This window comes from Heteronotia binoei, chromosome 15, assembly GCF_032191835.1.
Source record: "Heteronotia binoei isolate CCM8104 ecotype False Entrance Well chromosome 15, APGP_CSIRO_Hbin_v1, whole genome shotgun sequence".
NCBI lineage: Eukaryota > Metazoa > Chordata > Lepidosauria > Squamata > Gekkonidae > Heteronotia > Heteronotia binoei.
The window spans coordinates 48,277,560-48,292,894 of NC_083237.1; the positions used below are offsets into that span (position 1 = coordinate 48,277,560).

Consider the following 15,335-nt stretch of genomic DNA (forward strand, 5'->3'; position numbering starts at 1 on the left):
TTAGGCTGCTGTGCACAACCAGGCTCATAAAAGAATGTGTTTAATGGCACTGAGGGAATATAGTGGCCTACAGAGGGTAAATTACCAAAAATTGTGTAATCACTTAGCAAGGGGGTATGTAATGCCCTGCCCGAGAGTCAAGGGATTGGATTCCCTGGTCTGTGCACCATGGCAGTCCCCACTTGATAAATGGCCACTGACTGCCCACTGTTTTTGCTTTGTGCTGGGTTTTGTGGCTTGATAAATGTGCTCGTGCCACCGCAGACTATGTGCCCATTAGTAAGTACAGTTTCTGTTGTGCCCCTGCAATTTGCAAGAGGCACACATTGGGCATTTGCATTGTGTTAGCTGATCTGTGGAGGTTGGATGGCTCCTTGTTGGAGGTCAGTAACACCAGACTTCTCCAGACTAGGGTGGAGTCTGGAAATCCACATCAGAAGAACCTGCTCCACTGTATTTTAGGTCTGATTTAAAATGACATTAACCGTGTTGCGTTGCATGTGCCCACTGTTGTGCGGAAATTGGGCCACAGCACCTGCTATCCTGGTGCGTGTGTGTGTAAAATAGCATGCTAGCACAATGCTTTTCCGCATTACATGTCTTTGGTAGTAGCTGCGGGTCAAATTTGAATGAGGTACGAGAGATGTGCAAAGTCCCATGAGTAAGCTCTTCTTGCCTCGCAGCATCATACTTAAATCAGATCTTATTACTTGCAGAGGGGAAAAACCTGCTCTACTGCCTGAGAAGGACTCTGTTTTCTGGGGGTGGGGGTAGCACCTTGTGTTTTGTTGTCACTGCTGCACGTCTTGTAGATTTCCCCCCTTGTGGAACAGCCTGCCTGAGGAGGTCAGGAAGCCTCCTTCTCATCTGTCATTCAATGAGAAAAACATAAATGTTCAGGAAGGCATTTTTATAAAGGGATCAGAACTGCAATATAATGGGACAATCCGGAGAGGGTCCTTTCTTAATTGAAGACGATCATAGCTGTGTTGTACTACCTTGCTTTTACTGCATTGTCTTGTCCCTTTGTAACCCACTCTTGGTGTTCTTTTTGGCATACCGTGCCCTCAGACAGTTTTCTGTGTATTGTTCCCTAAATTTCTGTAATTCTAGTCCTCTTTGCATTGCTTTTTAAAAATACCTTATGCCGTCAGAGTGAGCGGTTTTCTACGCTTTGTTTTACTCTTTGTGTCCCAGTGGAAAAGGCGGGCTATGAATGAACCGAGTAGACAAAACTGAGATGCTGACCCCTCTCTGCTTCCTTGCAGGTGAGTGTAGTGCAGGACTCTATCAATATCTCCGGCCAGAACTCCATGAACATGGTGAAGGTACCTGAATGCCGCTTGGCTGATGAGTTGGGAGGCCTCTGGGAAAACTCTCGCTTCACAGACTGCTGCCTGTGTGTGGCAGGCCAGGAATTCCAGGCTCACAAAGCCATATTAGCAGGTCTGTATCGACATGGGCAGGAAGATTAGCTGGATGGCGGATGGACAGATCAGTCACAAGCCCTAAGTGCCTTGATGCGTCTTTTGCCGGTTGCCTCTTTGCTCAGAAAGGGGGCTCCAGATAACATTTTTGTAAAAGACTACAGAGGAGAGGGGGAAAGAAGACATAGCTGAGTTGTGCCTCAGGAAACATTACACCAATAGTGAAGAGTGTCCCAAAATAAAATTCACAGAATTTAAAATCTGCTTTGTCAGGGGCTGTCTAAAACATTAACATGCATGCCTTGTGCTGCAGAGTTCCATAGGCTACCGGATTCAGCTTTCTATGAAACGTAACCTTCATTTTTAGTTTATTTTTTTTAATGTCAAGTGTCTGGATGGAATGGCTATGAAAATATACTTGAACAAATGCAGGCAATGTCTACTGGAAGAAGCCAGAGAAGAGGCTAATTAAGATTTCCGTTTGTGTTAGGGGGTGCAGATTTCAGGGCTTTCCTAGGAGTAGCAAAGCTGGAATAGATCTCAAGAGTGTAAATTTTGCTCACTGTTTGCATGATGAATACTTTTAGCAGAAGTCAGCCATTCTTGGAATAGGCTTTCACTTTTTGGTTAGCTTGAAGTCCACACATCCCTGCGTGGTGAATTGCATACAGGGTTCACTGTCATGGCCTCTTAGCAAATAATCCTTCAGAGCTGTAGTGGAAAGGAATGGAGTTGAGGATGACTAGTTGAGAGAACATACAGTGTAACTACAACTCCCAGTGTCCCATGCATTCAGGTTGTAACGGGATAAGAAAGCCATGACATTTCTTAAAAACTAATTTTTGACAGGGTTGCCTTCTGCTGTGTGTGTATGTCCTGAGAAGGGTGTTGGTATTCTCTCCTGAACATCCTACTTGCTTAGTTTTGGCTTGTCCCTTTTTACATTGGAGGACATGTTATATAAGCAGGTACAGGTTGTATGCCTCAGGTCCTTCTCTAGCAAGGAGGGTTACCATTTCAGCTTTTAATTGCATTTGTGTCTTCTCTCCTCCTCCCTTTCCCAATTCCCCCATCCCACCCTTGACCACAGCACGTTCTCCGGTTTTCAGTGCTATGTTTGAACACGAGATGGAGGAAAGTAAAAAGGTAAGCAAGTGTTTTTTTTGTTTTTGTTTTTTAAAGTGGCTTTTTACTCATGAGTAGCAGCCAGGTATCAATCCACTGACTTGACCCTGATCCAAAAGAAAATCACATCCATAGGAATTTCCTTGGATGCCTTTTATCTATCCTCTGCTTCTGCAGTATTTCAATCCATCAAACGTAGACTACTAGATATCCAGTTGCAACGTCTAACTGAGGCAGCTTGGAAAACTTGCTCCCCAAGCTATCTGGGTTTATCCCAGATTCCTGGGCTTTTAGCTCCCAATTTCCTCTTTTTAACTGATCCTCACCAAAGAAGAGCATTCATGCTGGCTAGATTTAATGCATTACCATCGGCCATCCTCTCCGGAAGATACCACAGAATCCCCCGCAATCTTAGACGATGCCCTTGTAGTCAAGGAGTCATCGAAACGGTCCCTCATGTTCTTTTGGACTGCCCTTTTTATAGCAGTCCACGTGCAAGATACCTAGATGCACTGCTTTCTGACCATCAAGGCCTTTCTGACAATGCCAAGGTTCGTTTTTTACTCCACGGGAAACACAACTTTGTCACTACTCACGTTGCTTGCTTTTTACAGGTTGCGATCCAAATCAGAGAGGCTTTTACTCATGCATAGCCTACTGCTATTTTATGTCATTTAACTTTTGCTGGTTTTTTTTAAGGTTTTATTATATTCTATAGTGTCACTGTTGGTTTTAAAGTATACTGTATTCTTGTATTAATGCCAATAAAGGTCTATGGTATGGTATGACTTGGGAGAGACTTGAAGAGGTTATATGATTCTCCATTTGACCCAGCAGATGTCTCTGAGTCTTGCAAGCTTCTGACCTCTGCCCACAAAGGTCTTCCTTGGGCGGGAGCAGAAACAGAATATACATTTTGTGGCACATCCGGGCTGATAAAGTGGTTTTCTCTGGGATCACAAAAGGAGAGGCTGCAGCAATGCAACTGCAGCTCAGACAGGTCTTGGCTGGAAAAATGGCTGGGGAAATGACACAGCCCCTAAAAGTATAATACTGCTGCAGTGGAGCATTGTGGCTTTCTTTTTCTTGCATTTCATAAAATCATAGCTAAGAACATGAGAGTCTTGTTGGGTCATCAAGGGTTCTGTTTCACATAGAGGCCAGACTTGTCCTGGAAAACCAGAAAATGGAGCAATGAATCCAAGGCCATTCCCTTGATGCTGCCTCCTGGTATTTAGATTCAGAGAGTTAAATCTTCTGAGCATGAAAGTTCCATTTAGTCATCCTGATTAGTAGGCGGTGATGGGCCGCTCTTCCACGAATCTGTTTTGTCCCCTTTTAAAGCCATTTGCGCTTGTGGCCATCGCTATGGCAGCAAACCTCACTATTTAATTACTCATTGAATAAAGATGCATAGAGCACAGGATGTCTCTTACGATTCAACTCTGTGTAGCTGCAGTGCTTCCCAGTTGGTGTCTTTGGTCCAGTAGATGCAGGCTTGGTATGAGGGTAAGAGAGAAATATAGAGGTACATCCTAACCTATCCCAAACTGTTGAGATTGGGCTGGAAAGAATAAACCCCTGCAAGGCAATAACTAGGCCAGAACCTACACAATAGAAAAAGCTGATGATTAATTGGGAATGCACTCTAGAGAGAGTTAAAAGGGACTGCTGGTTTGCCAGCATTTCACAGTTGTGCTATTTAAGACAATGATCGTGTAACAGCAAGTGCCAATTCCTTCTGTCGCTCTCTGAGATGGAATAAGAGCAGGCTGAAAGAAAGAAAGATACAGTGCCTGCCTCTCCTAGCCGGGAAACGCTGGCAAAGCTGAAACTTTGTGCCTTCTGCACGTTCTTTACTATTTGTCCTCCCAAAGAATCCTCCAGGGGCAGAGAGGGGCAGTTGGGTGTGTTCAAGCATCAGAAGGATAACCATATCCTCCCCCCCATTTTGCAGAATCGAGTAGAAATCAACGATGTGGAGCCAGAAGTTTTTAAAGAAATGATGTGTTTCATTTATACGGGGAAGGCACCCAACCTTGACAAAATGGCAGATGATTTGCTTGCAGCTGCTGACAAAGTAAGTGGGCCACTTGGCAGATCAGCCATTGGATTTTAAAATTTCCTTTTATTTTAAAAGGACTTGGGGACAAAACCAGCCGGGAAACTTTCAGAGGACAGATTGTAATCTGTGCTTTCTGCATATCGTAGGAGACATCGAGGCTTTCATTTTCGCCTTCTGCCATGCATTTCAGTTGGTGACATGGTCAAATTTATCCCTTGTTCTTTGGACTCATCTCAAGAGGCTTTTCCAAACAGCTTGCTTTCTAGCCAAGTTGAGGGCTACACTTTTCCAGCCAAGCAGCGTGGAAAGGTAGTGTTCATCCCCACTCCTAAGACATTGATAGGGAAAAATCAGTTTGCAGGGATCGCAAGGTCTGCACGAATAGCTTGCTGCTTCCTTACCCTGAAAGCTTTGAAAATTCTAGGGAGACCTCATTTCTGAAAGAGGTGGCTGCTCTTGGAAGCAACACATTCCGTTCTCTCTCTCTCTCAATCCTGTGAACCAGCATGGCCTTACAAGCGTAACGGTGCCCTTCTCTTGTGAGGTGAGAGGCTGCCTTATTGAAAGGCCTCTGGGGTGACCTCAGCACCTCCCATGGGTCATCTTCTCCACATTTGAATACAGAATGGGCCAAAGGTAAGCACAGGTGGGGCATCAGTCCTTTGGAAGCCTAGGGCTTTGATTTCTGAGCACATCTGGATTTAGAACAAGTTCTAAGTTGCTTGGAGCCAGGAGCTTGGGAAAATAAAATGGGGCTGAATAAGGTGGACAAAAAAAAAAGTTGACTTCTAGGAGTTAGGAAGAATGTTCCCAGTCCTGACCAAAGTTAGCAGCCAGAGTAACAAAAAAAAAAAAAAAGTCTTCCAAAGGGGGGTGGTAGCAGAAGAACCCTGCTTTGCCAAGCATCAAGCCAGTTTACCTTGACTCACCTGAGACACCTGTGCAGGGTGACATCTCCCCCTATCCACCACATAGGAGCAGGAGGAAGAAGGCAACCTACATGCTATCTTCATGGCTTCAGAGGAATGTTGTTCCAGAGCTTGCTTGCTTGCTTGCTTGCTTGCTTGCTTGCTTGCTTGCTTGCTTGCTTGCTTGCTTGCTTGCTTGCTTCCTTCCTTCCTTCCTTCCTTCCTTCCTTCCTTCCTTCCTTCTTTCCTTCTTTCCTTCCTTCCTTCCTTCCTTCCTTCCCTCCCTCCCTCCCTCCCTCCCTCCTTCCTTCCCTCGCTCCTTCCTTCCCTCGTTCCTTCCTTCCCTCGCTCCTTCCCTCGCTCCTTCCCTCCCTTTCACCAAAGCCTATGAAGTCTGGGAAATGAAGGAGAGCTCGGCAGGGAGAACCCTGCTTTGCCAAATGCGTAGCAAGTTCACCTCAGCTTGCCTGGGATGCCTGTGCAGTAATAATAATAATAATTTTTATTTGTATCCCGCCTTCCCCGCCGAAGCAGGCTCAGGGCGGCTCACAGACATGGAAGTACCATGATTACATTTAATACATTATACGGTAAAATACATTAAAATACATTAAATAAATAATTAATAAATAATTAGTTAAAACCATTACAGTTAAGGTGCTACAATGCGAACATATTAGATGTATATCAGATGGCTAGGTGTCATTTCAGGATTCAATCTTGTAGGCCATTTGAAAAAGGCTAGTTTTGCAGGCCCTGCGGAATTGATTATAGTCCCGCAGGGCTCGAACTTCCGCTGGTAGTTGGTTCCACCAATGAGGAGCCGTTACTGAGAAGGCCTGCTCCCGAGTTGTGACACCTCCCCTCCCCCAACAGGAAGGCAATTTGTGCACCACCCAGATGGCTTCAGAGGAGCACACTTTCTGGGTTCCCTCTATTCTTTTGTATCCAAAGCCTGTGGCTATGCCGCTAGCAATGCCTGAAGGGTGTTGCCCTCTGATGTGGCTAAACTGAGGGCCGGCCTGGGCAGGAAGTACTGTTTTTTATCCCTTTATTTCTTCTTAATTTCTCCAAGATAGTAGTTAGTTCCTTTTATCTATTGAGCATTAAGCAATAGAGCCCCATAATAGTAGGCAAATATTTCATAAATTACACAAAGGGCAGATACCTTTTTTATACAAGAAGCACATATTAAATTTCCCAGTTATCATTCATAGAGCAGCCAAAGTCAGGGAAAACTATATTTAGCAATGAATAAAAACAAAAAAGTATGTGTGTATGAAAAATACATAAAAATATTTTTACAAGCCACATGCTATCATTATGACAAGTTGCAGGATCTGGATCGGAGGGAGAGAGTTGAGAATTTTGATAATAAGCTCAGGAGAATGTGTTTAAAATTTCAGGGTAAAGAGCAAAAGAATATGAAAATGTTAATGAAGAACTTTTCGTTGTGATTCTTCGCTGAAACTATACTGAAAAGGAGAATATCACCAGAGCTTTTAGGGTTAATCTACAAGCTAGTAGCAGTAAACAAACATGCAGAGATATTGTTGTGATGTTTGACTGTCTCGTAGCAATATATAAAAAGTTATGAGATGAACCTCTTAAAATTCATAGTGGGAGTGCAAATTTACCCAGAATATATTACCCATAACTCTGCAAAAAAAAAGGAGGACCCTGAATTTCCTGACAGATAAACTTAGAGAAAAAGTCATTTCAATTTAGATTGACTTTTAGACATAGAGGCAAATCTTGTATGGTTAAAACTCTGGAAGAAGCTGAAGCAGTAGCAAAAATTAATTTTGATAATTAAGCGTTGGTTATTGAAATTTATAGAAAATTTTGTACTGTGCTCGTGCACTAATAAATAAAATGTTAAGATGGATTGTCTAAATTTAATTTCTTTTAGTATAGCTATAAGAGGGGAAATATTTCATAAATTACACAAAGAAAGGTTGGATATCTTTTTTATACAAGAAATGTATATTGAAGCTTCCTAGTTATCATTAATAGAGCATCCAGAATTAAGGAAATATATGTTCCAGCTAATAGCAAGTAAAATAAAGGTGGAGCTATATATACATATATCCAAAGTAATTAATGCAGTATTTGATAACAATGCTAGATTTTTTTGCTAAAAGGACAGATATTCCAACAATTAATCACCCTTGGGAACATTTATGCTTCAAACTGCAATCAAAGGGCATTTTATAAATCCTTGCAAGAAGAATTCATTAAATTTGCAGAGGGTGAAATTATCATTGCAGGAGAATTCAGCTGTGTCATGAATAATGAGTTAGATCAACTTAGAAATCAAATACCCCTACTCTGCCTTACATGTTTAATAAGGTGTTCAAGATATTTAAACTAATAGACGTACGAAGATTACATAATTTGGGAAAAATTTATTCTGCTTGACATAGATTGTACTCGAGAATAGACTGTCCCCACCACCACCACCACTTGTATCCCCCTTAATGCAGGGGTGGGGAACTTGGTGTGGCCCTCAGGGATTGCTGAACTGAACTGAGCCATGTGGCAGCCTCCCTGGGGTCTGGCTGACCAGCTAGAATTGCTGCAGGGCCTGGAAAAGTTACTGTCACAGTTCAGTTTGCACTTGATTATCCCAGATGGTGTGGTCTAATATGCTAATTAGGGAGAAGGGCAGGGTAAAAATCTGCAATTCTTCTTCTTCTAATGAGTTTGCGACCTAATATGCTAATATTAGGGGATGTGGTCTAATATGCTACTGAGTTCCTGCTGGGCTTTTTCTACAAAAACCCTGGGCCTATGCATTTGCCTAGGGTGGTGGGCTGGGTTACTTGATATAATATGATTAAGTAAGGCATGTTGATAATTTCAGCATTTGTATTAACAGTAATTATAGGGTTAATTTTTTCATTCCTGTATTTTCTTCTCTTGCTCAGTAAAAAGAATAACTTTTCTCAGTAAACGAAAAAAAGTTTCTATGGGGTTCTGTCTGATCTGCTAGTTACAATTTAAGGAACCAAACTCACCGCCTTACACTTTTTGTATGATCAGAATTTGTTGTTGTTCACTCACACAGTCGAGTCCGACTCTTTTCAACCCCATGGACAAAGTCACACCAGGCCATCCTGTCTTCTACCATTCTCCAAAGTCTGCTCAAATTCGTGTTAGTTACATCAGGCTGTCCAGCCATCTCATCTTTTGCCGTCTCCTTCGTCTTTTGCCTTCTGTCTTTCCCAGCATCAGGGTCTTCTCCAGGGAGTGCTCCCTTTTCATTTGGTGGCCAAAGTATGTGAGCTTCAGCATCAGACCAGAATTAGAGGTTGTTAATCACACTTTAATAGATAGAGCCCAAAGAACTCTGCTGCTAAACATTTTTGAACTTTTTCCAGAAGAAAATCAGAAATATGTTTACCTGTGGTTTAATTTTTTCCCCATCTACCTTGGATTGAGAGAAGATTCTATAAAAATGTTGTACCACATTGTAACCACATAAATCTACGGAAAAGTGCACGATACAAGTTATTCAACAGATTATCTACATATTTGCTAGGCATGTTGCAGGGCACAAACTTATTGATCCTCTGTTGTAGACTATTTAAGAAAAGGCTGTGTTGTAGATTTCCCTTTTTCAGTTGAGGTTACTAATTTATACCATTATTTTATGTACAAAAAGATATATTGTCATTTAAAAAGGGGGGGAAAACATATAAAATGAGTCTGCCTATGTAAAAATATTTGTTTGCAGAAAATGACATGATGTGAAACTAAAAACTGAGAAAACCAGGACAAGGGCAGAATTGGTATGGGTAGACCTGCTTGTCTTTATATTCTTAGCTTTAAAGGAAAAAAAACCTCTGTCATGCAGCAGTAACTAGGTAATGGAATTATTCCTTTAAGACAACTAGAGAGATAATTGAGAATACTTGATAGCAATACAGTGGGTTTTTAAAGAACATTTGGACACCTCTGATATCTGAATGAGCCCTGACCTGGATAGCCCAAGCATGTCCATCTCGTCAGATCTCAGAAGCTAAGCAGATCAGCCCTGGTTGGTACTTGGATGGGAGACCTCAGGGTCTTGACGCAGAAGTAGGCAGTGGCAAACTACCTCTGAATGTCTCTTGCCTTGAAAACACCATGACTTGATTGCACTTTCCACCCACTGATCTCTGAACATAGCATAAATCCCCAGTAAAACTAGTCGCACTCTTAAATTGTTATGGAGACGGAAGGCTCAAACAATAAAATTGAACATAGCAGGCAACAGAAGCCATTCCTAGTTAGACTTTGATGTATAATTAAGTTGACACAGTAATAATAATTAAAAAAAAGTCTTCCAAGGGGAGGTAACGTGACAGTGAATTTATAATGGACCAATGCACCAGAGGGCTTCTGTATCTGCTAGAAGGAATTTGCTACCATGCAAGTGGTATCGCATCTCCCCACTGCACCTTCCTCTAACGCAGTATCTCTTTGTGCCTTCCAGCCGTTCTCTAGGTGCCAAGTGGGCCTGCCCCTTGTACAGCAAAAGGCAGTGAGAACCTCTGGGTCTCTTTCTAGTGGGAGGCAATTTATGAATTCCTCTCTAATGCCCCGACTCTTGTGGGATAGCAAGGTTGAAGGAGGCTTGCATTCTTTGGGTTTTGTGGCTTTTTATATAGCCCTTTCCTCTCTAAACATACCCGGGCGCCTTTTTAAAAACAGAAAGCAAAACCTTTTATGGTCACACATCAGACCTCTTAATATTTGCCCAGGAGGCCTCAGAACAGCTTGTTCTGTCTTCTTGCAGTCTCTTGAGGAAAATACGCAATTATACTATAAACAAAACAACAGCACATACCCTCAAACCCTGGAGATCTGCCACTGGGCTGTTGGGCAGGGATGCAGTTAGAGGGCTGGGCTTTTTTTACCCTTCTACAGTGCTATTGAGGATGATGGGGGAAAGGATGCTGTTGTACCTGAAAGATCAGAAGACCTTATTGGTCTTGTGTTGTCTTTGCCCAACCCTCCTAAGTTTCTGCAAAAAGAATAAATGACTGGGGACCAGCTACAGAGCTGATCATTTATTGCCCCACATCAACACATGCATCGCCCCACATCAACACATGAAGCTGCCTTATGCTGAATCAGACCCTTGGTCCATCAAGATCTGTATCACCTTCTCTGATTGGTGGTGGTGTTCTAGGGGCTTAGGTAGAGGTCTTTTCCATCAGGTACCACCTGGTCCTTTTGACTGGCGATGCCAGGGATTGACTCTGGGACTGTCTACATGCCAAGCAGATGCTCTGACAGAGAACCGCAGCCTTCCCTTTCCCCCCTCTCTGCTCCTCTTTTCCTAATCCTCTCCTTCACAATTTTCTTCTAACTGGAAATGGACCTAGAGGGTCTCGCTGGTCTTTGTTGTACAATGGGGGACAAGACTCATTTGGTATCTACTGAACGGCCATTTTCTTTTTGTCATCTCTCTTACCTTTAACTGTTGTTTTTCTGCAAAGCTAGATTTGCAGAATGGGGAAAGCCATGGCAAACCACCCCGTAAAAAGGTCTGCTGTGAAAAGGTTGTGAAAGCAACGTCACCCCAGAGTTGGAAACGACTGGTGCTTGCACAGGGGACTTTTCCTTTCCTTTTTAGATTTGCAGAAACCGCTACTACAGCCCTATAAAGGGCCCTCCTCACCCCTTGTAGGTTTTTGATTTGCACCAGAGGTGACATGTCTGTCTATTTGATGCGTGATCATGAGGATTAGCAACTTGCTTATTCTAAGTGAGGGGTTTCTTTTATATAGTTCTGCTTCTGTGGTTCAGTCTTGGCACTGTTTTTTGAACACTTAGTTTTTGTTTTAAGAGTGACAGGAAGAACAGAGATGTCAGAGGGTTTTTTTTCCCCTAGCCAGAAGGACTTGGAGGCTCTTTGTGTTTGTCAGAATATTCAACACTTGTGTGTGGTATTCTATCATGGGCCCTGAATATATATCCTACTTCCCCCTCCCCCAACAAAACATTGCTTTTGTGTAGGATTCTTGAATTTTCTCCTGTAAAATTGGAAAGAATTTTTTTTTTGCATATATTACCTTGGCGTGTTCTGATTGCAGTGGGCCTTTTGGAACAGCTTAGACAATAAACCGGAGATTCTGACTGCACAGCATTCTGACAGATAAAGGGGTGGGTAGGGGGCATCCTTGTAAAAAGATACGAGATCCAAAGTGATGATATATCAACCACTTGGCTGCAAGAGAGCCAACCTCAGCACCCCAGCTGGTTTGCAGTTCTCCCCTCCTTTCCAATTCACCCTCAGCCTAATGTCTCTTTGTCTCTTGCAGTATGCGCTGGAGCGTTTGAAGGTGATGTGTGAGGATGCTCTTTGTAGCAACCTATCTGTGGAAAATGCAGCAGAGATCCTCATCCTGGCTGATCTACACAGTGCTGACCAGCTAAAAACTCAGGCAGTCGACTTCATCAACTAGTAAGTGAGATTTTTCCACCCCATCCCACCCAAACTTTGCATTTGTCCCCAGAGAGGATGAAATCTGGAAAGGCGAGCACCTCAGGAATTAAATCACCCCCCCCAAAAAAAAAAAATTGCATCTCATTTCTTCCAGGTTGTATCCAAGGTCTTATTTCACTAGTAGAAGTTTGTTTGGGGTAGGGGCGGGGAGAAAGACGCCACCTCCCCTTTTCTGTGCATCTCTGCTTATCCTCACTGGGGAGGAGAACAGGATAGGAAGAAAGAAGTGCAAATACATCCCTGTTTCCCTTTTGAGCAGCAGTCGAGTCCATCCAAAACCCTCTTCTGCTTCTCACATTTGGGCATTTTGGTCGTTTTTTGCTGTTTTTTACCTTCATGCCAAAGACACGTGGCAAAACTTATTCTGTTGCATGGAGCAGCCTGCGTAGTTCATTTTATTGGTAGTCCTCCTTTCTCACTGAGACTTGTGGCAGATTCCACAGTATAAGTCAATGCCGTTGGTAGGATGAGACAGCCAATAAACTGTGGAACAGGACTGGGCAGACAGTCCTGCTGGCTGGAAAATGAAATGAGGCATTAAAGCAGAACCCAAAAGCAGAGGCATAGCAAGAAGACTATAGGTGTTTTTGTTTGGGATGCTGAACTTCCAAGTTGGTAATCTTGGGTTTCTTGATGTTCTTCAGCCACGCTTCGGATGTCATGGAGACTTCAGGCTGGAAGTCCATGGTGGTGTCCCACCCTCACTTGGTGGCAGAGGCGTATCGCTCGCTGGCCTCCGCGCAGTGCCCCTTTCTGGGACCGCCACGCAAACGGCTGAAGCAGTCCTAAGGCTCGGACCTCGCATCGCACAACCCCGCGTGTGTGTGTTTGTGTTTTTTTTTAAAACGGAAATAGCGACAGAAACAGTTGCTTCTCCAACCTTGACAACCAGGTAGACGATGCAACCTGTGGAGTTTTTTACTCTGTTGTGGGGAGGGTGGGATGGGGGGGGGGGATAAACAGACTGCTTTGGGACATGTAGACTTTTAAACAAAAAGGAAAAAAAAACAGCACCAAGTAAATTTGGGGGCAATTGGGGGAGGGATGAACTTTGGGTAAAAGGGGGCTGTTCAACCTAATATATCCCTGTTGCTGCGTTGTCTGTGTGTTTCCCTTTGACTTGGCTCAGTAAAGGATTTGAGGGGGTTGGCCAGGTGCTGCCCTGAGACAAACAGATCCAAATGATGATATGGAATTTTAAGGAAAAAAAAGCAAAACAGAGACAGCAAAATGCCTCTGCACCTGACGGCAACAGAACCAAGTGGCGAGGCATGCTTGGAGCAAAGATGACGCTCTCTTTGTTTTGGAAACGATTACGTGAGAGGTGGCGGCAGATACATCGATGGAATGAAGCTCACGAATGGGAGCATCTCTGGGGATTTTCCGTTGAGAGACTTTTGAGACGGAGAGACTTTCTCCCTGTGCTGAAATCCTTGTGTTTGCCACCCAGCCATGAGGTGGCTGTTCTTTCCCAGTAGCACTTGTATACATTGATTGCAAAGGGGGTGGGAGGGAAGAAAACTTCTTTCTCTGTCTCTCTCTCAAAAGAAGGCTACTTTTTAGAGGTGAAGAGGACTGTGGGAGGCCAGTGCTGCCTGGAAGACACGGACGGGATGGAGGCAGCCACTGGTGGCATTCAGGAACTGTTGCAATCTATTCTTGACTTGGAATCAGCTGTCCAAGAACATTGGTTACTTGTTTAGATATCGTGGGAATTTTGTTCTTCTGGTATCTCCCCCCCCCCTTCCTTCCGCTTTAGTTTTGTTTCCTCTACTTCTTGTGATTCCTTCACATCCTCTGAATTTTTGTTTCTTAAAAAAAAAAAAATATTGTTCATGAACGCTGTGTCAAAAGTTCTTTCTTTTTTGTCTTGAGTTGGTAAAACGATTCTTATCGAGTGTTTGTATTAAGTTTGCTGATATGTAGAAGACCTGACCATGTTCTGTTTTCAGCCAGTTTTCTTTTACAGGAATGAAGTTCCAAAGTAGCCAGTAAACTTTCTCTCCCGCCCCACTCCTCTTTCTTTTTTTCCTTTTTTAGAAATATAATTACTCTTTTGTACTGTGTGTTCTGTCTTGTTGTCTTCATGGCTTTGTTCTTTTTCTTTTTTTTAAAAAAAAATCTTTCTCCATTTAAGATTTGGTACTTTTATTGCTGCTGATGTCATGTTTTTGAGGGCCAGGAATCATAGCAGCTGTTGCTGAGATACTTCATTTCAGTATTTTAGTAGGAACTGGTTATGAGAATTCATCTCTCTGGAGTTGCCAGGGAGGGTGTGGGCATCCACCTAATTATTAGTCTGGCCACCCGTTCTGCTGTTTATAGCATGCAAAGCGGCATGCAAGAAACAATGCAATATATTGTGCAGCACTTATAAAAACATGCAGCATTAATAGAAGATCTGTGAACAGCAGTGTACATAACTGCCAGCCAGCCATCATAGGAACAAGCTAACAGAGCTGTACATAGAACATAAGAGAAGTCATGTTGGAGCAGGCCAGTTCAACACTCTGTGTCGCACAATGGCCAAAAAAACCAGGTGCCATCAGGAGGTCCATCAGTGGGGCCAGGACACCAGAAGCCCTCACCCTGTTGCCCCTCCAAGCACCAAGAATACAGAGCATCACTGCCCCAGACAGAGAGTTCCAACAATACGCTGTGGTTAATAGCCACTGATGGACCTCTGCTCCATATGTTTATCCAATCCCCTCTTGAAGCTTTCTATGCTTGTAGTCGCCGCCACCTCCTGTGGCAGTGCATTCCATGCGTTAATCACCCTTTGGCTGAAGAAGTACTTCCCTTTATCCGTTCTAATCTGACTGCTCAGCAATTTCATTGAGTGCCTAGAGTTCTCATATTGTGAGAAAGGGAGAAAAGTACTTCTTTCTCTACCTTCTCTATCCCGTGCATAAACCTCTATCATGTCACCTCCAATCACCCCCAATCTCAGAAGCTCTCTGGAACAGGCAAGTTTCAGCAGAGTGATTTAAGAAGGTTAGGAGGAAAGGGGACAAACAAATCTCATAAGGCAAAATTCCACAGCTTCAGTGCAAAAACCTAGAACTAGGCCCATCTTGCTCCTGGTAATGTGAGCTTGTAAACTGGGATTGCCATCAGCTGATTTCAAGCCCCCAACAGGTTCTTGTGCATCACAGACCTGATTCTCCTCTCTTCTTTCTGCATGAATTGCTTGGCCCAGGAGGCAGAGGGCCAGACTTGTCCCTACTTGCCTGCAAAAAAGAGCTCTGGGTGTTGAGTCTACCCTAGAGCACCTTCACTTTAGTTTCCAATGTTCAGACGTTCCCAGCAAG

The 15,335-nt window shown here is 43.4% G+C and overlaps 1 protein-coding gene across 4 annotated transcripts in view; it reads left to right on the forward strand.

Moving 5' to 3' along the window:
- The window catches only part of SPOP (speckle type BTB/POZ protein), a 54,238-nt gene extending 40,148 nt beyond the window's left edge, over positions 1 to 14,090 (forward strand). For all 4 annotated transcript variants that reach the window (XM_060254594.1, XM_060254596.1, XM_060254595.1 and 1 more), the window contains exons 6-10: positions 1,269 to 1,446; positions 2,518 to 2,573; positions 4,510 to 4,632; positions 11,840 to 11,982; positions 12,669 to 14,090. In XM_060254594.1, the coding sequence (XP_060110577.1) occupies positions 1,269 to 1,446; positions 2,518 to 2,573; positions 4,510 to 4,632; positions 11,840 to 11,982; positions 12,669 to 12,813 (645 nt within the window). In that variant the 3' untranslated portion in view covers positions 12,814 to 14,090. The remainder of the gene's footprint in view (positions 1 to 1,268; positions 1,447 to 2,517; positions 2,574 to 4,509; positions 4,633 to 11,839; positions 11,983 to 12,668) is intronic.
- Positions 14,091 to 15,335: the final 1,245 nt, after the last annotated feature.